The 23877-nt window shown below is 55.9% G+C and overlaps 2 protein-coding genes across 2 annotated transcripts; one reads left to right on the plus strand and one right to left on the minus strand.

Annotated features, from left to right (window-relative positions):
* Window positions 1-6728: 6728 nt before the first annotated feature.
* On the plus strand, window positions 6729-9357 carry TMEM160 (transmembrane protein 160). The gene is given in 4 exon segments (XM_049621099.1): window positions 6729-6813; window positions 6815-6965; window positions 8254-8346; window positions 9010-9357. Coding segments are annotated over 4 exon segments (567 nt in total). The 5' UTR covers window positions 6729-6756; the 3' UTR covers window positions 9276-9357.
* An 81-nt stretch (window positions 9358-9438) lies between these two features.
* NPAS1 (neuronal PAS domain protein 1) lies at window positions 9439-23575 on the minus strand. The gene is made up of 11 exons (XM_049621110.1): window positions 23454-23575; window positions 22789-23024; window positions 16345-16418; window positions 16002-16091; window positions 13997-14171; window positions 12490-12605; window positions 12164-12321; window positions 11605-11711; window positions 11139-11286; window positions 10379-10473; window positions 9439-10055 (listed from the first exon to the last, which is right to left on the minus strand). The coding sequence occupies exons 1-11, from the start codon at window positions 23573-23575 to the stop codon at window positions 9592-9594; spliced, it is 1785 nt and encodes a 594-aa protein (XP_049477067.1). The 3' UTR covers window positions 9439-9591.
* Between the last annotated feature and the right edge of the window lie 302 nt (window positions 23576-23877).

Raw genomic sequence — 23877 nt, forward strand, 5'->3', positions numbered from 1 at the left:
TCAGGTTCCATGCTGATGGTGCAGAGCCTGCTTGGGATTCTCTCTCTCCTTCTCTCTCTGCCCCTCCCCTGCTTGCTCTTTCTGTCTCTCTCTCTCTCTCTCTGCCTCTCTCTCTCAAAAGAAGTAAACTTTAAAAAATGTTTTTTAATTTATTGAGATGTAATTGACATAAAACATTGTGTAAGTTTAAGACACAACATGTTGCTTTGATGCTCACTGATTACATATATACATGTGTATATGTATACACACACACACACACACACTTATATATAGTATTTCAATAGGATTACCACTGTACCGTTAGCTAACACCTCCATCATGTCACATAATTTTCATTTCCTTTTCGTGGTGAGTAGGTATATATCCTGTAAAAGAATACCAATGCCCGCTTCCTGCCTCCCATCCGCAGATAGGGCTGCGTTGGTCTGGGATAAGGCTGGAGCGTTAACTTGTCTTTAAAGCTCCCGGACAGTTCGTGTATTAGAACCACTGATCAAATTACAAGTGCAGAGGCAGCTGGCCAACATCACGATCTGTCTCTTTAAGGAGGATTTGTTTTCTCTGCCCTGACCCTTTCTGGCATTCATTTCTCTTTCCCTTCTCATCAGCCTAAACCATTTCACCAGCCAAGAATGTGAAAAATGTGTCTCCAATATTTTCAGTTCCACTTAATCCCATTTAATGCTTAGCATTCATTGCCAGCAGGCAGGCTGTTACAGCCCAGTTGAACTCCCTCCCAAGTTCAACCCCCTCCGCAGCTCCCAACTCGCCTCCCCCTCCATAAAATCTAAGCTCTTCTCACTGGGAGATAAAGATCAGGTCTCGTAGACAAGGTTCCAGAGGGTGATGGAGAGCTACGTACGGATGGGTTTCAGCTAGAGACACATCACTAGCTGCTCATTTAAAACATCCTCTCTGGGATGCCTGGGTGGCTCAGTCAGTTAAATGTCGGACTCTTGATCTCGGCTCAGGCCATGATCTCATGGTCTGTGAGTTCAAGCCCTGCGTTGGGCTCTGCGTTGACAGAGCAGAGCCTGCTTGGGATTCTCTCTCTCTCTCTCTCTCTCTCTCTCTCTCTCTCTGCCCCTCCCCTGCTCAGTCCTTTCTCTCTTTCAAAATAAATACTTAAACATACGCTAAAGACATATATGTCAGTTCATGCTACCCCTCAGCTCAAAATCTCCCCAACTCTCATCACACTTAAAATTAAAGAGGAAGCCTTCACTGTGGCCCATGAGACACCAACAACCTGACTCTCCATCTGGCTTTGACTTCCTCTCCTCTCCTCTCCTCTCCCCTTGTTCATTTTGCTCCAACCACGCAGGGCGCCCTGGCCATTCTTCCAGCACATCAAGCACACTCCAGCCTCAGGGCCTTTGCACTTGCTATCTATCCCCTGTGCTTGGAGTACTCCTCCTCCTCATCACCTCATCGATAACTCGTATTGCACTCATATGTCACATCCTCAACACTCAGAAGCTTAAAATAATAAACACGTATTATTGCGTTTAGTTTCTGTATATCAGGAAGTACCCACAGGAGCAGCTTAGCTGCTAGGTTCTGGCTTGGGATTTCTCATGAGGTTCTGGTCAGGGCTGTGGTCCCCCAAGGGCTTGACGGGGACTGGAGAACCTTCCAAGGAAATTCGCTCATGTGGCCGGCAAGCTGGTGCTGGCTACTGGCCTCTTCACCAGGCTGTTTGTATGTCCTCACGATGCGGCAGCTGGCTTCCCACAGAGAAAGGTGGAAGTGACAATGTCTTTTATGACCCAGCCTTGGAAGTCACACTCTGTCACTTCCACAGTATTCCACTGGCCACACAGAGCACTCCTGAGCTGGGGCGGGGGTGGGGGTAGCGTGATCTGATGTATGTCTTTAGAATATGGGATGAGACAACACAAACTGTGATGGCTGAGGTCATCTTAGAAGCTCGCTGCCATATGCTCTTGTCATTCTCTACCTCACCACCTAGATTTATATTCTGGATGGATTTACCTTCCTGAAAATATATTAATCCTTCCTCGGTCTCCCTTTCCCAGTGCTGCCATGTCCATAGGGGCTGGGACACATCATTTTTCTGTCTTGTTCACTGCTATATCCTCAGGGTCTTAAGCAGAACTTGGTACATCGTAGACACTCAATAAATATTTGGTGAACTACTAAGTGGAGAATGTACCCTGAGGGCGTTCTGGAGACCAGTAAGTGGGCTGGTTTCAGCTGTCCAGGTGAAAGATAGCAAGGGTTTGAAGTAGGAAAGAAATGGAGAGAAATTGCTAGCTATTGGCAGGGTCTCCTGTCCTCTTGCAAGTTTCTTATCTCTCCCTGCTACAACCCAGCCTTCGCAGGGAGGTGGAAGTGTTAACAGATCAGTTAAACGTCATATGTCCCCTGCATAAATGCTCTATGGCTTTCTACTGCACAGTGTCAGGAGTTACAGGTGACCCAGGAACTGAAGGGGGTAACCTCGGAAGGTCCTCTTGCTCTGGTTGGGGTTAAGGTGGTCAGAGAGCTGCTTTTGTGGATTCAAACGATCTCTACACATTGTAGGGCATCTTAGAAAATATAATTGTGACGGCTGCCCAAGGAAGGAAAGGAAACCATCTCGTGATGGTAAATGATTGTTTATGTTCAGTGTCCTACACTCAGTGTAATTTTTCTGGGCCCCAGATTCTTTCTGCAAGGCTCTGATCATGGTTTATCTGGTCCATGCCTAGTCAGAGTTCAGGTTTCAACTAGGCTGGGTTAGGTGCCCTCTCTGGGCTCCTCTAGTCTCCTGGGCTTTCCCTAGAATGTACTTACTTAGCATGTTTATTGCTTATTTTCTGCCTATATCTCTAGAACGGAAGCTCCATGAGAGCGAGGAGCTTTTCAATCCATGAACATGGTATATATCTCCATTTATTTAGATCTTTAATGTACCTCAACAGTATTTTGTAGTTTCAGTGTAGAAATCTCGCATGTGTTTTGTTAAAATACTTCCGAAGGTATTTTGGGGTTTGATACTATTGTAAACGAACTTTCAAAAAAAAAACATTAAAAAAAATTTTTTTTTAAGTAGGCTCCGCACCCAACGTCGGGCTTGAACTCACGACCCCGAGATTAAGAGTTGCAGGCTCTACCAACTAAGCCATCCAGGCAGGGGGCCCCAGGCACTTATTTTTAGTATCATTTTGCAACTGTTTCCTGCTAGTATATAAACATAAAATTGATTTTTGTATATTGATCCTGTACCCTGAAATCTTGCTAAATTCACTTATTAGTTTTAGTAGTTATTTTGATTTTTTGGAATTTTCCACATAAGCAATCACATGTGCAAATATCAACAGCTTCAATTCTTCTATCTTATGTCGATGCCCTTCTATCTATTTATTTTGCCTATTGCACTAGTGAGGACCTCCCATACAATGTTGATTAGAAATGGGGAGAATGAAAGTCCTGGCTTCGTTTCCAATTTTAGGGGAAAAGCAGTCAATATTTCACCACTAACAATGGTGCTGGTTGTGAGTTTTTTGTAGATGTCTTTGATCAGATTGAGAAAGTTCAGGGCAGAGAATGTTGTCTGTTTTTGTTTTTGTTTTTTAAGGTTATTTGTTTTTTGAGAGAGAGAGCACGAGTTGGATAGAGGGAGAGGGAGAGATCATTTCAAGCACGCTCTGCACGGTCAATGCAGAGAGACAGATGCGGGCCTCAAACCCGTCAACTGTGAGATCATGACCTGAGCCAAAATCAAGAGTTGGACAGTCCACTGACTGAGCCACCCCGGTGACCACCCCCCCTTTTTCCCCCTTTTTGACAGATTTTAAGTAATCTTTCCACTCGAGGTGGGGCTCAAATTCGCAATGATGAGATCAAGAGTTACGTGCTCCCCTGATTGAGCCAGCCAGGTGCCCCGAATTTTGTCTGTTTTGTTTACTGATTTGTACCAAATGTGTAGCATAACTGTCAGGGAGTGAGTGCTGAGTAAATAATTGATGAATGAATGAAAGATCAAATGAGTATAAGCTGCATGGCACTGGGGCTAGTAATGTAGCATTGGACTTATCTAATTAGCTATGTGATTTAGGATAAGGTAACCGCTCTATCTCCCTTCTCTGTAAAATGCGTATAATAATGGTATATATCACAGAGGATTATGTTGAGGATTTAATCAGAGTATCCATGTAAAGCAAGAGCACTGAATCTCACACATGGTTAGTGCTCAGTAAACACCAGCTTTTATTACCTCAGTTTTCTGAGCCTCATTTTATTCCTTCTATAAAAGAGGGAATATTCCAATTCTTTTTTTTAAACTTTTAAAAATATTTATTTATTATTGAGAGACAGAGAGACACGTAATGTGAGCAGGGGAGGGGTAGAGAGAGGGGGAGACACAGAATCCGAAGCGGGCTCCAGGCTGTCAGCCCGACGCGGGGCTTGAACTCAGAAACTGCGAGATCATGACCTGAGCCAAAGTCGGTCGCTTAACCAACTGAGCCACCCAGGCGCCCCTCTGATTCTTTTTAAGATTTTAGTTTATGTATTTTTTAAAGTTTATTTTAAGAGAGAGAATCTCAAGCAGACTTCACAGCTCGATGTGGAGCTCGAACCCACGAACCATGAGATCATGACATGCTGGGGAGGATGCTTAAAACTGTCTCAGCCATCCAGGTACTCCTTAAGATATTATCTTTTAATGTATCTTTTAAAAAATATTTATTTACTTATTTTGAGAGAGAGAGAGAGAGAGAGAGAGAGAGATCATGGGAGGGGCAGAGAGAGAGGAAGAGAGAGAGAATCCCAAGGAGGCTCTGCACTGTCAGTGCAGAGCCCACCTCGGGGCTCGAACCCACAAACTGTGAGATCATGACCTGAGCCAAAATGAAGAGTCCACGGCTTATCCGACTGAACTCCCAGGCGCCCCGAGATTTTATTTTTAAGTAATCTCTACACCTAACATGGGGCTCGAACCCACAGCCCCGAGATCAAGAGTCCTACACTCCACTGACTGAGTCAGCCAGGTGCCCCTATTCTAATTCTTAACTCCTAGGGTTACAATGAGAATTAAATAACATTACGCACAGGCTATGCCTAGCACAATTCTTGGCACAGGCAAAGTCATTGATAAATGTTTGCTATTATTATTTACCAAGTTCCCTACTTATACTGGGTTGAGGGCATAGGAGATACATCAATCAAGGACCCAGTCCACTGAAAGCTGTGAAGCCTGTTGGCAGACACAGATCAGTATAGAGATCATTACCACACAGTGTAGTAAGGGGGGGCATAAAGCCATGTGTGGACCCAGAGGCAGAAGCTGGCTGCTGAGATTTGCCAGTGGGATCATGTCTGTCCGGACTCAGACCTAAGTTTAGACCTAAAAGGAAACCACAATGGTTTATATCAAGGAAAATTGGAAACACCCTACAGATGGGGATCACCTGTGGTACCAACCTGTAATGCATCAGTACGAACCATTAAACTCCATGCTGTGGAACAGAAGAGGGGGATGGTTGCCTGGGGCATGGGGTTACTTTCCATTAGATCCTTCTGTATGTTTTGTTTCTTGTACCATGTCCAAAATAAATTAATTTTTATTTATTTATATTTTTAAGATTTTTTTTAATGTTTATTTATTTTTGAGAGAGAGAGAGATAGAGAGAGAGAGAGCGCAAGCGGAGGAGAGGCAGAGAAAGAGGAGACACAGAACTCAAAGCAAGCTCCAGGCTCTGAGCTGCCAGCACAGAGCCCGTTGGGGCTCAAACTCACTAACGGGGAGATCATGACCTGAGCCCAAGTCGGAAGCCCAACTGACTGAGCCACCCAGGCACCCCTATTTTTGTTTCTAAAGTTTATTTTAAGAGAGACAGAGACAGCAGGAGCAGGGGAGCACAGAGCCTGATGTGGGGCTCGAACTCACAAAACAGATCATGACCTGAGCCTAATCGGGGAGTCGGTCGCTCAACCGACTGAGCCACCCAGGTACCCAATTATTTATTTAGTTTTAATTTGAGAGAGATTGCAAAAGTGGGGGAGACGGGCGGAGGGAGGGAGGGAGGCGGGGGTGGTGGGGCGAGAGAAAAAGAACCCTAAGCAGGCTCCACGCTCATGTGGAGCCGGTGGCGGGTCTCGATCAAACCACCCTGGGATCACCACCTGAGTGGAAATCAAGAATCGGCGGCTTAACCAGGCACCCCAGTCATATTTTTAATATAAAAATTATGAAAAGTATTCAATGCCATCAGTCCATGTTCACGACTTCTATGAAAAAAGTTAATGTGTCAAAGGGCATCTCACTTGACATTTGCCTAGAAAAAAGACAGGGCAAGAGTACAACCGATAGCAGTAACTGCTCTTCAGTGGGATTAATAGGTTGAGGTTTACTTTCTCCTCCGGGCTATTCCAGATGTTGCAAAGGTTCTGCATGAAGTACCCCAGCTTTGTTTTGTTTTTGTTGATCGGCTATTAGAATTAAAGTTATTAACATAAACTACAAGTCCCGGCAGACATCGGGCCTCCGCCTTCTGAAGACCGGCCTTCTATGGGCGCAATGATCGCTGGGATTCGTAGTCCAGCAGCAGAAGCGAGGTGGGACGCGCAGTACCGGCACAGATGACAGAGGAGGAATCACCGCTATTTCGACCAATGGACCGTGGGCGCCAGCCCTGAGTGGCGCTCTCGAAGCCAATGGGTGAGCCGCCACGCCTGAATGACGTGGGCTTCAGCCTACGGGAGCCCGTGGGGGCGGGGCGGTGAGCGGCGGCCGTAGTGGGAACCATGGGAGGCGGCTGGTGGTGGGCTCGGGCCGCCCGACTGGCCCGGCTCCGCTTCCGGGGGGGCGCTGCTGCCGCCTCCGCGGCCCCGGAGCGGGGGCGCCCGAGGGTCCTTCGCCCCCGGCCACGGCCCCCGCGCCGGGGCTTCGCCGCCCCCCGTGTCCGAGCTGGACCGTGCGGACGCCTGGCTCCTCCGGAAGGCGCATGAAACAGGTCTGAGGCTGGGGCTGGGGTCGGCCCCGACGGGACAGGGGGTCCCGGATAGCCGAGCTGTCGGCGCGCGCGAGTGGGGGAAGGGGGTGGAGCTTCTGCTGGAAACAGGGCTGGGACTCCGGAGCGAGAAGGGCTTCCGTAAAAGCGCAGGGAAGCGCTTGCTGCAAGAGCGCAGTCTGTCCGCATAGAAGTGCTTGCGGATGGGACGGTGTCCGGCTAGTGGGACGCACTGGGGATTGGAAAGGTTGGTCGGGGTAGGACAGGCAGCCTCATAAAATTGCACTGCCTGGGCGAGAGAGGCATCCGAAGAGGGTGAAGGGCGGGGGTGTTGCCTACTGGAGGGGTCCGCCTTGGAGGACCCAGTTCAGATCCAAAAGGCGACCACTCTGCATTAGGCGGGAGCGTGGATCCCATCAGAAGAGGGGGCGAGTTCCGGATTGGAGGAAGGAACAACCAATAAAAGAAAAGCTCTGGGCTGATTGGAGGGCCAGGTGATCCAGGCTGCAGGGGGAGGGGCCTCACGTGTCGATAGTGGATGGGGAGTGGGTGTGGGGTTTGTAACCCGGACCAGCCGGTTAGCGCCACACAGGGGATTTGAATGGATGTGAATAACAGCAAGGAAGTTCACACGCGGTAGCAGATGATTGGCGTTTGAGGCTCCCTGAACGGGGAGGCTGGAGAGAGGCCTGAAGTGCAGAAGTTTGTCCCAGAGCGGGGAGGCGGGAGGGGGATACACACATGTATGGGGAGAGGAGGGGTGTTGACCAGGATGACCCCTCGGGATCTTCCTGTCCTCATATTTAAGGTCGGCAATTTTGGGGGCGCCTGGGTGGCTCAGTCGGTTAAGCGGCCGACTTCGGCTCAGGTCATGATCTCGCGGTCTGTGAGTTCGAGCCCCGCGTCCGGCTCTGTGCTGACAGCTCAGAGCCTGGAGCCTGCTTCGGATTCTGTGTCTCCCTCTCTCGCTGACCCTCCCCTGTTCATGCTCTGTCTCTCTCTGTCTCAAAAATAAATAAACGTTAAAAAAAAATAAAAAAATATATTAAATAAGTTCGGCAATTTTGGTTCCTAGATTCTCCTGCAGATTCTGCAGACTATGTTGAATCTTTGGTGCTGCAGAGTTTGGGGAGAGGGCTCAGATGGATGGAAGCTACAGTTTGGTGGGGGTTAAGGTTAAGTGGAGGGCCGTCAGGACCGGGTGGGGATTTGGGGTGCAATGGGATAACACTGTCTGGGCTGACAGGCTGATGCTGATTTCTTTCCCCTCCCCATTCACCCCTTCCTCCAGCCTTCCTCTCCTGGTTCCGCAATGGCCTCCTGGCATCAGGCATTGGGGTCATCTCCTTCATGCAGAGTGACATGGGTCGGGAAGCTGCCTACGGTGAGTGCAGACCCCCACTCTCGCCCCAACCAGGGAGTGAGGGCAGAACCCCTAACCTCCCCCGTGGGTGTAGATTCTTCCCTGCCCTGTCCCACAGCCACCCACTCTTTCCTCCCCCACCAGAAGCCACCTCATTTTCACGTGTGACTGTTGACCTTACATCCACCCGCCCCTACTTTGTGGCCACTGGATCACCCTAGTGGGTGGCCCACGGGGTGGCTGTGGGTCCTTGTCCCCTCCGATCTGACTGTCCCACAAAGATGACGGTCGCGTCTTAGCCCTTCACGCTGGCCCAGCCCCAGACTGGCCCTGCCACTCCATCCCTGTCTTTGCTCTCAGACCAGCTCCCCACTCCGCCTCTGGTCCTGAACCCCACCTCCCCATCCGGGACACCTCCTCGGATACCGATACCTCCTCATGTCCCTGACCTTGGCTCTCTACTACTCTTGACGCCTACCCTGCTTTTGAGTTTGCCTCATTCTCTAACTCCACCTTGGTCCCCTGACCCGCCTCGGTTCCCGGAGTCATCTGAATCCCAGAACCCCCGCCCCGCCCCCCCATCCCCCTCCCCTCCCCGGCTTCTCCATCCACCCCACTGCAGTGCCAGCCTGGGAGCTCAGGCCCTGCCTCTCCTTGACCGTGGCCTCCTGCCCTCTCGCACAGGCTTCTTCCTGCTGGGCGGCCTGTGCGTCGTGTGGGGCGGTGCCTCCTACGTGGTGGGCCTGGCTGCACTGCGGGGACCCATGCAACTGTCGCTGGGGGGCGCAGCGGCGGGCGTGGGGGCCGTGCTGGCCGTGGGCCTGCTCTGGGCTTGTGCCGTCGGTCTCTACATGGGTCAGCTGGAGCTGGATGTGGAACTGGTGCCCGAGGACGATGGGACCGCCACCGCCGAAGGCCCCGACGAAGCCGGCCGGCCGCCACCGGAGTGAACAGCTGGGCCACGGGGAATGGCCGGGCGCTGGACGGCCCGAGGACCGGGACATTAAAACCTGACCCTTGTCCACATTCTGAGTGGCGGTTCCTGCGACCGGGAAGGGCGGGCATGGGAATCCGTAAAAGCAGGTGGAGGTAACCAAGGAGAAAGAAAAGGAGCGAGGGGCCCCAAGGCCCCTGGAGACTGAGCCACGGAGGGGGAGAAGGTGTTTAATTCTCAGGGAGGGCCATCGGGGCCGTGAGCCCCGCCCCTGCGCCCTCAAGGCCCCGCCCCTCCTTCAGGGTCCGGCCCTGGAGGCCGCTCTCCAGTCCTCAGTCACCCTTCCGCTGCACCCTGGTGCCCGCGGGCCCCGGGTACGACAGGCCCAGGGTGGGATAGAAGGCCTCGGGGAGGCCGGGCCCCGGGCCCAGCCTCTGCAGGTGCGGGTACATGAGACCCAGCTCCGCAGGGCCGTAGCGGATGGTGCCGGGCGTGCACAGGCCCCGCACGACGGGGGGCAGGAAGCCCGCGTGGAGGAGGGACGGTGGGGGGTCTCCAGGAGGCCCCAGGCCCCAGGGCCGCACCAGGTCCTGCTTCAGGGCCCCTGCCCGGATGACAGAAGTAAACTCGGGCCTCGGCAGGGCCGGGTGGCTGGACGGCTCCTCCTCCGCGCTGTCCTCCGGGTCTTTGGTCTCCCCCGGGCCAGGCTCCACTTTGATGCGTTTGCCCCGGGTCCGAGGGGGCTCATCCTTGTCTAGGGGGGCAGCCTGCTTCCCTTCCACCGGAGGCTCTGGCTCTGGAAGAGGGAGATACAAAGGGCACTGCGGGTGCGCGTCCCCAGCCCTCAGTCTTCCCATCTGTGGTCTAGACCTGTGTTGTCCAACAGAACTTTCCCCGATGACGTTCCGTATCCTTATGGTCCAACGGCATTAGCCACTGGCCACGTGAGGCTACGGGGCCCTCGAAATGTGGCGGGTGTGACTGAGAAACTGAACCGTTCATTTTTAATTGAACGTAAGTCACCACTTGTGGCTGGTGGCTTCCGGACTGGAGAGCGCAGGTCCCAGAGGCCCCTGGGAGCTTCCCCCGGGGGCTGGGGGGGTGGGAGGTGGGGCTCACCTGTGGGTTCTGGCTCTGGGCTGGACACGTCCTCACAGGCCACGCTGGCTGGAAGCTGGAAGGCGTCCAGAGGGGTCTGGCCACCCTCGGCTTGGCTGGGGACAACACAGGTGGGGTAGAGCCCCCACCCCATGGTACTTAGGGCTCATCACTGGACCCCCCCCCCCCCCCAGGCTCCAAGCTGACTTCTAGCCCCACAGCCCTGTCATCCGAGGCCAGACCCAGGCAGCCTGTGCCCCCCTGCCCCCGATGCCACCAACTAAATGTCCCCAGCATCTTCCTTTCAGCCCCTGTTCCTCTTAGGGGCCCAAATCCAGGCCCAGCAAAGCCAGAGACGTGGGTGGCAGCAGACAGCTCTTCCCCTCCTCCACCAGCATTGCCTGGCATTTCCGGGACTTGCCCCCACCTCCTCCCTGGGCTCCCAGCCCCCGTGTGCGTCCCTCAGAACTCTCATTTCGAGGCAGCCAGAGGGGTCTTTCCACAAAGCAGATTTGACTGTGACCCTCTCCAGCCTTGAACCCTGCCGTGGCTCCCCAGTGCCCCAGAATCAAATCCAGACCCTCTGCCTGGGCTGAGGCCACTTCAAAGCCGCCCCCCTGCAGGTAAGGTCTCGCCACCTCCAAGCCTCTCCTCTCACTGTCCCCTTTCCCCTTCCTGTTTTCAGGCCCCTCTGGGTTCTTATCCTCTTCGAGAAGCCCTCCCTGAAGAGCCTCCACCCCAAGCCCCCTTCCCGGTGAGGCCGGCCGGGGACAGCCCTCACCTGAGCACGTAGCTGACCCACAGCACGTGGCGCTCCCCGGGGCTCTTCCCGCTCACGGCCACGGTGGCCACGGACTGCAGCCACACAAAGCCCCCGGCTCGCTGCAGCCAACGGTAGTAACCGGTCATCACCTGACCCTTGTCCAGCACTGGGCCCAGCGCAGGGACGGGGTGAGACAGTTGCAGAGAGACAGGTGGACAGGAAGGCGGGGGTGAGAGAGGGAGACAGGGGCAGAAAGGGTGGCGGCAGGGAGGAGATGGGGGGGGGGACGGAGAGAGACAGAGTCAGAAGGACTGAAGGCTAACCTGGCTGGGGGGCCTTCTGGATTTTTAAGGGTGGGCCCGAGAGACCCCACGGCCCCTTTCCTCCCACCCCACGTGTGAGCTGTTGTCCGGGGTGCAGGGCACAGCGGGGCGGGGGGGGTTGTGGACTCAGGCCTGGGGTGCCGGCAGACAGGGGTTCTCACGGTCCAGGTGGCTTTGGCGGATCCTGGCTGCGTCCTGGCCGTGGACAAACTGGTAGCAGCTGCGGCCCACAAGCTCTGAGGGCCCCAGGTCCATGTGGTCGCTGACTCTGAGCACAGGGGGCGACAGAGAGAGGCGGTGAGAAGGGCTCTGAGACAACAGGGTTGGGGGCAAAGAGGCAGGGTCGGTTCTGGAACCCCCAGCTCCGAAATCTTGCTCTGGAGCGCTCTGGGCCTCAGTTTAACCCTCGGTACAATGGTGGTGTCATAACAGCGTCCCGCCTGGAGTGGCTGTGGGCCTTGAGGGGTGGCCCCGGGCCCCCCGAAGGCACTCGGAGCGTGGGGGCTATTTCGCGATTTAATTTTCCCCACCGCGTGGTGCAGGGCGCAACCCGCCCCACCCCCAAAGGCCCCGCCCCGGCCCCCTCCTTCCAGGACCTCCTCCCTCGCTGCTCTTGTGTCCCCCTGGCTCCCCAGCCCCCCCCCCCCCCCGCCGCCTGCCCGCAGCCCTGGCTCCCCCGTGTGGCCCCATCCGCCCGCCTCGGCCCCCCGACCCCGGTACCTGCTCTCACAAGCAAGGATGGTGAGACCCAGGCTGAGGCGGAAGACGATCATGTGTCCGTGTAGTGGCAGCTCAGCCAGTGGGGCTGGGGGCAACGTGTGGCCCAGAGCCACCAGGCCCAGGGAGCGGGCCCGAAGGCGCCCGGTGACGTGGATGACCTGTGGGCGACAGGCGGGCTTGGAGGAGAGGCCTGGCGAGGCCACCACCCCGCCGGTGCCGGGGCACAAGGACAGAGCTGGGAGGAATGTGGGAGCCACCCCCCCACCGTCGCCCGCAGGAGAGGAGACCCAGGAGTTAGCAGCCGGGGCCAGAGAGCTGACCCTCACCTTGTACCCCGAGGCCTTGACGTGCAGCCCCCGCTTGGTGAGGGTAGATTTCATGCGGATGAAGAAGGAACGCTCCTGGGCCCGGGAGAAGTGAGGCACCTCGGCGGGGCTGGCCTCTGGGGTGGAGAGTGAAGGAAGGTTAGGAGGTCCTGAAGGAGAAACACACCCCCCCAGGCCGCCCCCGCACCGCCCCCCCCCCCCCCCCCGCCCCGTACATCTAGCCAGACAAGGTCAAGGCCACAGCCTGAGGGTTACACAACCTCACTGAAGTCGCAGACTAACCTCCCCTCTGAGCTACAGCTGCACGGGTCTCGGGTCTCGTCTAAAGCTCAGATATGACCCCGGCCCCTCCCTGCCCTGAAACTGCCATGGCTCCCTAGGACCCTTGGGAGAAAGCTCAGCTCCTCACCTTGGCCTAAAACTTCCGCAAGAACTGCCTCCCGCTGACACCATCTCTAGCCTCAGCCTCCAGGTCTCAGGGTAGACAGCTCCTCCTCCAGGAAGCCCTCCCTGACCCCCCCCCAGGCTGGGTCAGCCATCCCTCTGGGGTCTCCCACCCCAGCCCCGACCACTTTGGAGTATCATTCTTCTAGGGACTGGCCGGTCTGCCCACACCCGGACTGTGAGCACGGGGAGGGTAGGGCTGGGGATGCTGTCATCACTGTGTCCCCAGCCCTCCCCAGCCCGGAGCAGGGGCTCTGGGTATAAGAAACAAGTAAGACTCACAAATACAGATTAGTCTATAAATCCCGTGATACATTCTTGTAACTGCTCACCGCCAGACGACCCTGTTTCTCAATCTTTGATGCAAACCTAATCACCTTCCCCAGTGGACCCACAAACATCTCCCAAGCGTGCAGGCCCTGATGATAGCTCAGGTATTTTTGCTGTTAAGCGAACCCAACAGAAGAAAATCCTCCTGACGGGAAAGTTAACCTCCTAGTCCCCCCACATCTCAGAGCTAAAAGAAACTTCCAGGGTAATCTCCCAACACCCTCCTTCTCTAACATGGACTGGAATTTTCCACTGCAGGGAAGGACTAGAAACACAGATGCAGGAGCCAGACAAACCCGGGCTGCGGTCCAGATCAACCACGTACAGCTGTGTGACCCGGGCCAATTAACTTAACCTCTCTGCGCTGTGCCTCAGTTTCCACCTCTGCAAAATGAAGACAGCTTGATAGTTCCCCGCTTGTGGGGTGGTGATTAGGATTCCAATCACGCAGTTAAAGGCGCAGCATGGGGAAAGCCCGTGAAGCCGGGGCTTTATCATTTACCAAAGCCTGGTCCCATCTGTCACCCACAAGCAGTGGCAAGAGGGGTCTTTCTAAAGCTCGACTCTGGGGGAGCCAGGCAACCTTAGGCAACTTTCGGGAGCCAAGTCGCGTTGCCTTGGTTCAGACTCTGGTGCATTTTGCAAAACTCTGCGCAACTCGAAGGAGAGTGGGTTTTGTAACAACAAGCCCTACACCCTTGAGGCCGCGTGACTTTGGGGCCCCTGGAATTACCGATCTCAGGAGTATCTGCAAGCGAGGAAGAAGACGAGGAGGAGGAGGAGGAGGAGGGGACGGAGGGCGGCGTGGGGGGCCCGGGAGGCCGGGCCCGGAGCCCCAGTTGCTCTAGCACCTCCGAGTGGTCCCCGGGATGGATGTAGTCGAAGACGCTGCTGCCCGTCAGCTCCACCTGCCGGCGAAAGAGGGGACGGCAGAGGGCGGGTAAGATGCGCGCGCAGCCACTCGCCCGGCCTTCGGCCTCCGGCTCGCTCGCCTAGGTTGCAGACGCGCTTCACGCCAGTCTCGTGTTTTTATGAGAATTGCTTTTTAACCTTTTAAAAAGAAGAATACAAACTTTTAGGCTCTTCTTATGCCTTCCCACTTCAAACCCGGCGATCGTTGAGGATTTTCTGCACCTGCTTACCCTATTAAGAAGCTGTGTACTGGGTTGTCGTAGCCTCCATTTACCCAACTCCCACCCACTCACAGCAAAAAACCGTGCCCTGAAATGAATCACAGGATGTCCCCGCAGGAATGGCAATCAGGATGCAAGCAGTGGAATGTTTCTCGAACTCTTTAAAGAGTTAGAACTTTTTGAGGCGTCTGGGTGGCTCAGTTGGTTAAGGATTCCACTCGATTTCGGCTCAGGTCCTTATCTCACACGGGTTCCTGCGTTAGAGACCCACATCGGGTTCTTCACTGATAGCGAGGAGCCTGCTTGAGTTTCTCTCTCCCCTCCTCTCTGCCCCTCCCCTGCTCGCTCTTTTTCTCTCTCAAAATAAATAAACATTAAAAAAAAAAAACAATAACTTTTTAATCAGACTTTCACACTGAATTCACCCCAAACTCTCAGAGCAGTTCCCCTTCTCTCCTCACCTCCCCTAGTCCAGGCCCCCAACTTTTCTGTGCTGCCTTCCTGCCCCAGGGTCCTCCCTGGTGCTCTGGCCTTCAGTCCCCAAACACCCTTGCTAAATTCCTCACCTGACCATGGCCCGCCTCCTCTCAGAAACCTCTCAGAGCTCCCACTGCCCCTGGGCTTGGGGTCCCAGGCTCCCCTCTGTCCCTCATCCCTCTGAACTCCTCCTCATTAAACCCTTCCCTGCACCAGCTTCCAGCTTTTCCTCCACTTCTCCCTCCCTCCCTTCCCCTTGTCCACATGCACCTACCTCCAGGGTCTTCCTCCTCCACATATCTCCAACAACTCACTGCAAAGGTGCTCACAAAGGCCAAATACCTAGCATTGAACTTTCTAAATTTACCATTTGCCAAAACCTTTGTAATAGTGATAACAGAGGACAGTGATTTGTACTGAATGTATTGGTAGTAGGAAGGCCACAAGGAGCCAGGCCCCCCAGGATTGGGAGTCCGTTTCCGTTTCTGCTATATATATAATTTTTGAGAGGGAAGAGAGAGGGAGACACAGACTCCAAAGCAGGCCCCAGGCTCTGAGATGTCAGCACAGAGCCCCACGCGGGACTTGAACTCAGACTGTGAGATCATGACCTGAGCCGAAGTCGGACACTTACCCGACTGAGCCACCCAGGCGCCCCCTCCCCTGCCTTTTACCTTTCAGTGCCAGCTGCAGGAGCTGGGGCAGAAACAGCTGGCTGAGATAGAAAAAGCAAGCCAGTTCACGAAAACGCTACAGAAAATCTTCCAAAGTTGGCAAAACCCAAGCCCTTACGATGCAAATCGCTGTAATTCTTTACAATTGTGGAGGAAAAAAACAACAACAAAAAAAGCAAGTTTTGGTAAATATGGCGCATTTGGCAAACACTCATGGGGAAACTGACCTTTCTGCTAATTTGCCGTCTTCGAATTGACCTGTTACTTTAATAGCCCCCCCCCTTGCCTGTAAGGAGGAGCCACGTGGGGTTCCCGGGGGTGCACTTTGGGAACCACCGATGCAGCCCACTTTTCGGGCTGGGATGGTGAGGCCAGGAGAGAGGAAGGGCATGCAGGGGCCAGCAAGGGAGATGGTGGGCAGGCCAGTCCAGGCAGCCCGCTGCGGGCCCCTTACCTGTGAGAGACCCAGATAAATGGAGACGGTCTCTGAAATGTAGAGGAATTTCCCTTCCTGGTTCAAGGCAAACACGAAGCCATCCAGGGACTAGAGTGGGGAGAAATAGGGGGCGGAGAGAGGAGCGCTGGGCATCTGTCTGTCCAGCAGGCAAGTGGCAAGAGATTCTAAAAGCTGGATCTCCACCTAGGATGGATTAATCGGGGGGTGGGGAGGGGAAGGGGATCGGGTGGCCCTCGGAAAGGGGGCCCTCGCTGGGATGGATGCCGGAGAAAAGGGTGCTGCTCGCCAGAGGTGGCCGCCAGGTGGCAGCAATGAGCAGCAGGCAGGGAAGGGGCCTCACCTGCAAGATGTGTCCTCCCAGGTGCTGCTCGAAGACTTCGGAGACCAGCGCCACGGGGCCCCTGTGGCTGGGGGCTGGGGGCAAAGGGAGGGGTGAGGCCGGGGCCTGTTGGGCCCCATTCGAGCCAGGCTACAAATCTCGCTCTCTTCCCGGTCCCGCAGCCACCTTGGGGTACTGGGGACCCCGGGCCCTGTCGGGGAGAAACCTGGGCTGGGGGGAAGGGTGGAAGGGGCAGAAGTGGGCTGAGACACACAGAGACAGAGAGAGACACCAGAGGATGCAGACAGGCGTCCGTCCGTCCGTTTGTCCATCCATCCAATCCAGGCAGAAACTCCCTGAGCACCAACTATGCGGCAGGCCCTGTCCTAGGGCCACCGAGGAGACCTGGTTCTCCCCTCCCAGGCCAGAGGCAGATACACAACACGCAAGAAACTAAAAAATCCAGGGGCGCCTGGCTGGCTCAGTCGGAGGAGCAAGACATTTGATCTCGGGGTCGGGGGTTCAAGTCCCACGTGGGGTGTGGAACATACTTGAAAAAAAAAAAAAAGTGAAAACATTACTCAAGACCCAAGAGGCCACACACTGTGTGATTCCATTTCTACGAACTGTCCGGGGAACAGGCCAAATCTACGGAGACAGGAAGTAGATTAGTGGTTGCCCAGGGGCTGACGGGAGGGAGGGGGGATGGGAGTGTCTGCAGATGTGGGCAGGGCTTTTTCAGGAGGCAGTGAAAATGTTCTGGAACTAGGGGCACCTGGGTGGCTCAGTCGGTTAAGCATCTGACTTCGGCTCAGGGCTTCATCTCATGGGTTGGGGGTTCGAGCCCTACATCAAGCTCTGCGCTGACAGCTCAGAGCCTGCTTGGGATTCTCTCTCTCCTTCTCTCTCTGCCCTTCCCCCAGTCATGTGCACGCTCATTCTTTCTCTCAAAATAAATAAACTTTAAAAAATTAAACTCTTGGCGCGCCTGGGTGACTCAGTAGGTTAAGCATCTGACTTCTGACTTCGGCTCAGGTCATGATCTCACGGTTTATGGGTTCGAGCCCCGCATCGGGCTCTGTGCTGACAGCTCAGCTCGGAGCCTGGAGCCTGCTTCCGATTCTGTGTCTCCCTCTCTCTGCCCCTCCCCGGCTGGCTCTCTCTCTCTCTCAAAATAAAAAAAATTAAAAAAAAACATTAAAAAAAAAAAAAGAGGTGGAGAGAAAAGAAAGGAGATGTCCAGGAGAAATACAGGGAAAGACAGTGACAGGAGGTCATGTCAAATGGGACAAAGGGCAAAGAGCGCCCCAGCCCCCACAGTCTGGAGCAGAGAGGAGGGCAGAGGGTTGGGGGGCGGGGGTGGATGGAGGCTGTTCCCACGCAGGTCCCTCTCCCTGACCCTGCAGAGAAACACCTCCCAAGGGGCTCTATGTCCAGATCAGGGAGCCAGGGGACTCCGTGACCTTGAGGGTGGGCAAGTGGCTGGCTCCTGCAGGCCTAAGGGTCCTGGTCTGGTGCCCAGCCCCAGGGCAGGCCCTCCCTGGCTGTGTGCCCTGGGACCAGTCCCTTCACCTCTCTGTGCCTCAGTTTCCTCCTCTGTCAAGTGGATTTGCAAAGAGCGCGGACCTCACAGGCTGGTTGAGCACTCAGCATAAGGAACAGAAAGGGCCCCGCACCCGCCAGGCACACCTCAGGTGCTCCCAAACACAGAGCCAGGATTAGTATTAATAGTGTCATTGCTATTGTTATTTCCAGACCCTCAAAACACCAGGCGGCCAAGCCCCGCCCGGCGCCCCCATCAGGACTCAGCGCCCCCCACAAAACATCTAAGCCACGCCTCCTCCCGGGGAGCACCTCCCCACTGTTCGCACCCTTTTCCCACCCCTGGCTGGAGCACCAGGAACAATAAATGGAGGGGGGGTGCTGATGGGGACCCCTCCCCCGAGATGCAGCGCGAACCAGCCGGGTGACAGGCAGGAACAATGCTGCCTGCTAATTGTCGCAATTTTCCCCTGTCATTTTTGCTAATTCCTTCATTTTCCCGCTCACAGGATCAGCCCAGGTCAGACTGAACGGCTGCAATTAACAGCATTAATGGGCACGTCGGATGAGGGGGGTGCGCAGGGGGAGGGCTTGCTGTTCCCCCGTTGGGACGGGAGCTTTGGGGTCGGTCCCCTTCGCTGACTGATGCGTCCTATTACCCCCAGCCCCCCCTCCCTCCCCAAACCCAACTCCAGACTCCTTCCTCTGCGTTCCGGCCTCTCCAGGCAAATGCCTCAGCTCCTCTGTCCCCCAAATTCGGCAGGTGGCTCTTTACTGCTCCCAGATCTGCCCCCTGCTCGTGCCCAACCCCCAACCATCACTCACTCACTCAACAAACATTCGCTGCGCTTTTTATTGGAGCCTGACTGCCCGCTGGAGAAGAAAAACTGTCCTAGGTGTCATCACAGAGCTGGGACCGAGGGACCCAGGGGAGAAGGGGACTCCCAGGGGTCTGATCACCTCCTATTCTCAATTGCCCAGAGAGATTCCCAGACCAGGTGGTGGGGATGAAGTCCAGAGAGGGAAACCCTGCTCCCAGGAGGGGCAGGCCCCGCGGGCCAGACGGGGCACCTTCCTCAGCCTCAATTGTAAACTGGGTCCCATGCTAGAGCGTGAATGGGTTCGTGCGTGTGAACAACACACAGCCAGGCACACGGTAGGGACCAAATTCCCGAGTCCTGCCCTTATTCTTACCAGGTACGGTGGATAACTTGGGGGCACCTCTACCTTTCCAGGTAATTCCTTGCCGTTGGCCCTGACCTATCTCTTTCTCCCACCCACGGCTGTTTTCAGCACATCCCTCTCCTGATTCCCACCACCCCTCACCCCACGGCCCCCGCCCTGGTCTAGCTGCCCCACCAGGCAGGAGCCTGGACCATTGCACTCGCGTCCTCACTGGACTCCCTGCTTCCACCTCTGGCTCCCGTCCCACTTGGGCTAACAGCCAAAGGCCTCACCAAAGCCCACGAGGCCCTGCAGGACCTGGTTCCGGCTGTCTACTCTCTGCCTCAACTACTTACTTCTCTCTGACTACTTGGCCTCATTGTGCCCTGCAGCCAGTAAGCGGATTCCTGCCTGCCCCAGGGCCTTTGCACATATTCCCGCAGTCCAGACTGCTTTCCTTCCAGCTTCTCTCACGGCTTGCTTCCTCACCTCCTTCCAGTCTCAGCTCAAAGGTCACTTTCTCAGAGTGAGGCTGGGCCTGACCTGTGAATTAAGATGTCAACCCTCCTCCCCTCACTCTGTTCCATGGCCACCCAACAAATACTTAGGGAGCCCTTACTGTGCCCCAGGAGCTGTCCCAGGCTCGGGGAACACGGTGTCATGGGGGAGAGACACAATAGACAATGAGTGCTTTGGAAAGAAAGAAGGCAGGAAAGGAAGACAAGAGAGCGCTGGGGGACAAGGGTGTTGTCAGTTTTAACAGAGTGGTCAGGGCAGGCCTCCCTGAAGAGCTGACTTTTGGAAGGAAGGGAGCTCCTGAGGGAGGGCACAGCAAGTGCAAAGGCCCTGGGGTAGGAACATGTTTCTCTGAGGAATAGCGAGATAGTCACTGTGTGTGTGTGTGTGTGTGTGTGTGTGTGTGTGGTAGTCTGTGTGGGGGTTTGAAGAGGTGAGAGGGGCAGAAAAATGAGATCAGAGAGGTGAGGGACAGTGGGCACACCACGAAGGGCTGGTAGGCCCACCCTTGAGGTCAGGGACTTTGTCCTGTCCCTAGAACAGGGCCTGGCACCGAGAAGTGTTCGATGATGCTGAATGAATGACGACCACTGATCTAAGATCCAGGCTGTCCCCTCCCCGGACGTGGAGGTCCAGGGCTAGGCTTCCGCATCTGTTGTGCTGTTTTACAGGCACAGAGGGAGGCCCAGAGACAGGCCGAGACCCGCAAGATCCCCGGAGACCTATGACCATGCCAGGTCTGGAGGCTGAGGACGCGCACTCTGAAAACAGTTTGGATCTCAGCCGGGCCCAGGCTTGACCGATGGGTGAATGGCTTCCCCTCTCTGGGGCTCAGTTTTCCACTTCTATAAAATGGGAATCAACACCGCTCTCCTCCTAGTGTTTGTGAGAGGATTGAGTGTTGTTATTTTTTTATTAAAACACTTTTTTTTAAATGTTTCTTTACTTCTGAGAGAGAGAGACAGAGAGAGAGCGTGAGCAGGGAAGGGGCAGACACAGACAGAGACACAGAATTCGAAGCAGGCTCCAGGCTCTGAGCTGTCAGCCCAGAGCCCGACGTGGGGCTCGAACTCACACACTGTGAGATCATGACCTGGGCGGAAGTCGGCCGCTTAACTGACTGAGCCACCCAGGCGCCCCGGGGTTCAGTGAGTTAAAAAAAAAAAAAAAAAAAAATTGGCGAGTTATTTGTCTATAGTGCTCAACATGGTCTGACAGGCGTATGTTTTTATCATTATTATTGAGGAAGCCACAGAATGGGAGACACATGGCTTTGCTCTCTGACTAGCTAAGACCCTGTCCTCAGTTTCCCCGTGTGAACTACGGAAACAGGCGCTTGACCTCTTGTTGGGGCCCCTGGGAGGCAGGAGATGCCTCCAAATGCCTGCTTTAGGGGATCTGGGAGGGAGTCCACGCAGTACGTCCCATACGGGCCGGGGGGAGGGGGAGGGAGGTGCTCCCCAGGAGTACAGGAGGGGGGCCTCCACGGAGTCTGCGGTCTGCCCCCTCGGTGCTGTGTCCTCAGCGGGCTCCTGTCCCCTTCAAGTGCCCATCCGGGCAGCGGGAGGTGGTGGGGGGGGGGGGGGGGGGGGGGAGCTGGACGCCGGAGGGACTATCTCAACACCCCCTCCCTTCCTTTCTCTCCCGGCGTTCGGGACAATAGACAAGATGTTTATCCCCCCGCCGGCGCACATGTTGTTCGCGGTAATGACAGTAATCAGCCGCGCTAATGCCGCATTCTCTGGGCGCCAGTCAATTCGCCTAATTACCGCCTGGGAAGCCGGATTATTTAAATTTAAATGGTGATTTATTGCGAGCTTAATCAATGCTATTTTCTCTCCCCCCCCCACCTCCTCCCCTGGGACCGGGGGCAGGAGGGGAACTGGAGCCCCTCCAACCTCACCCTAAGGACACCCGTTCTTCTGGGGGGCCCCGTCGCTTGGGGTGCCCGGTCGCTGTCACCTGCCACCTCAGATTTACAGGATTCACTGTCTTGTAGTTGAGTGAAGCAGTAATACATAAAACAAGCAATAACAGTAACATAACACTGCTATGCATCCATCAGCAATAAAGTTGAATTCTAGAGGCGCCTGGGGGGCTCCGTCGGTTACGCGGCGCACTTCGGCTCAGGTCACCATCTCGCGGTCCGTGAGTTCGAGCCCCGCGTCGGGCTCTGTGCTGACCGCTCGGAGCCCGGAGCCTGCTTCGGATTCTGTGTCTCCCTCCCTCTCTGCTCCTCCCCCACTCACACTCTGTCTTCCTCTCTCTCAAAAATAAACATTAAAAAAATTGAGTTCTAATAAAAGTCGATATCTGTGTATCTGTATCTGTCCTTTACCTAATTCTGCATTTTTACAGATGATAGATTGCATTTCTTTGTTCATTTCATTATTGGGTCTTGGCTACTGGGATGTCAGCCTGGGCAGGACTTTTCTCAAGTTTGTTTCCTGCTGGCTCCTGAGGACTCAGCACAGTAGCGGGCACACAGTAGGTGCTTAAGAAACTGCAGGTTCCGCAACGTAACCAGTGGCACTAAGGGTCGCTACATACGCATTGCCCAGGCTGTGCCAAATATATCCAGGGTCTTGGCACACATCACCTGGCTTCCTTCTCGGCTCTCCGGGTGTCTGTGTGCGGACTTTCATCAGGATTCCCATTTCACAGACGAGGCACAGAGAGGTAAGGCGACCTGCCCAGGGTCACAACGCTGGGGAGTGGCCGGGATGGGGTGGGGGAGAGGGTGGGCAGGGACCCAGGAGAGTCTTTCTGAAGCTCTCTCCGTCTTACCTGCCACATTATACTGTCTCCCTCCCGCTTTCCCAAACTGGGAATTCTGACTCCAGAGTCCTTGTGCTCAAGTCTGAGTGAGGGGGTTTCTTGCCCATGAGTGGATAGGAGGCCCAGGCTGGGCCCCCTCTGTCCCGCCCCCGGAGCTGCGGGCCTCCTTTGTCAAAATGATTCATCTTCCCTAATAAAAATAATAGCATTTACTAGTGGTCTGATCCCTGGTGGCCAAAATTCATGAACTCATCCCTACCTCGTGTGCCCATTTAACAGATGAATAAACGGAGGCTCGGAGACTAGAGGCCACCTGATAGGGACACACAGAGGGTCTGGTTGATTCCAAACCTCGTGCTCCCTCTCGGCCAAAAAGGGACTGGGCAAAAGCTGGTGGGCCCTTCACGTTCCCACTTGCCGCCCCCCCCCCGCCCCCGTCCCCGTCCCCTGCGCCCGCGCACTCACCGAGGCCGGCCGGGGGCCCCGCGGCCCGCAGTCCCCAGGGCGGCGCCCCGAGGGCGGCGAAGCGGCGCAGGCGGAGGTAGGTGACGCTGAGGCGCACGATGGACGCCTTGTCCAGCTGGCTCGAGATGGCTCCGGGCAGCGGGAGCAGCTTGGCCAGCTCGAAGAACTCCAGGTTCTCCTTTCCGCGCCGCGAGCGCGCCGCGTTACGGGACTTCTCCTTGCGCTGCGCCTGCAGGCTGGGCGGGCGGCGCGGAGGGGGCGTCAGCGGGGCCCCCGGCGCTCAAGGGGTCCGCGGCCTGGGGGAGCCCTGCCCTCGGGGCCTCGGAACGGGGTCGGGGCGTGGGAAGTGGGTTCGACACTGGAGGTGGGGGCGGAACCCGCGTGTGGATGCTGCACCCGGCCGTGGGGACAGAACCCCGGGGTGTAAATCAATTCTGGGGCGGGGGGAGGGAGGAGGCAGAGGGGAGAAATGAGAACGTTGGGGATGAAGTCTGAGGAAGGGGGGGTAGGGACAGAACGTGGTGGGGGTTGTTTGTAGAACAAAGGTTGAGCTTCCCGGGGTAAGAAATTCTAGCTCCGGAGGGCGGGGCGGAAAGCCGAGTGTGAATTCTCCCAGGACGCCCTTGGGGGCGGGGCCACGGCCCGGGGGGCGGGGCTTTGCTCACCAGGGTCCGGGCGGGGCCTTGACCACTAGCCCAGGCAGAAAGTCCCACGGGACGCTGCGGCCACGACCTCCCCCGCACTTGACCTCGCCTCCGCCGCCACTGCTGGGGTAGGGGGTCGCCATCTCCGCGGGGGGGGGGGGGGGGCTCAGGGCAGCCTCGAGACCCGCGTCTCCTGCCGCGGGAAGGCAGCGCTCGGTGCCTTCGGGGGTACCCCGGGGACCTGCTGGGGAAACTGAGGTCCGTGAGGGGCTCGGGGTCCCAGCAAGGAGCTGGGGCCGGATGGTGCCTCAGTTTCTCCTCCCCGGAGGCCCCGGGACGGAGCCCGCCGCTCTCTCACCCTGCCCGGCCCCGGGCGAAGCTCGGGGCGAGGACGTGCCCCGCCGCCGCCGCCGCCGCCGCCGCCGCCGCCGCCGCCTCCCCCGCG

The sequence above is a fragment of the Panthera uncia genome, assembly GCF_023721935.1.
Source record: "Panthera uncia isolate 11264 chromosome E2 unlocalized genomic scaffold, Puncia_PCG_1.0 HiC_scaffold_19, whole genome shotgun sequence".
Classification (NCBI taxonomy): Eukaryota; Metazoa; Chordata; class Mammalia; order Carnivora; family Felidae; genus Panthera; species Panthera uncia.

Coding starts and splice junctions, on each gene's coding strand:
- NPAS1 (XM_049621110.1), bottom strand. CDS start 23,575: ATGGCGACCCCCTACCCCAGCAGTGGCGGCGGAGGCGAGGTCAAGTGC. Junction 16,419..22,788: donor GGGGCCCCCGGCCGGCCTCG/GTGAGTGCGCGG, acceptor CTTTGCCCCCAG/CCCCCAGCCACAGGGGCCCC. Junction 16,092..16,344: donor TGGGAGGACACATCTTGCAG/GTGAGGCCCCTT, acceptor TCCCCACTCTAG/TCCCTGGATGGCTTCGTGTT.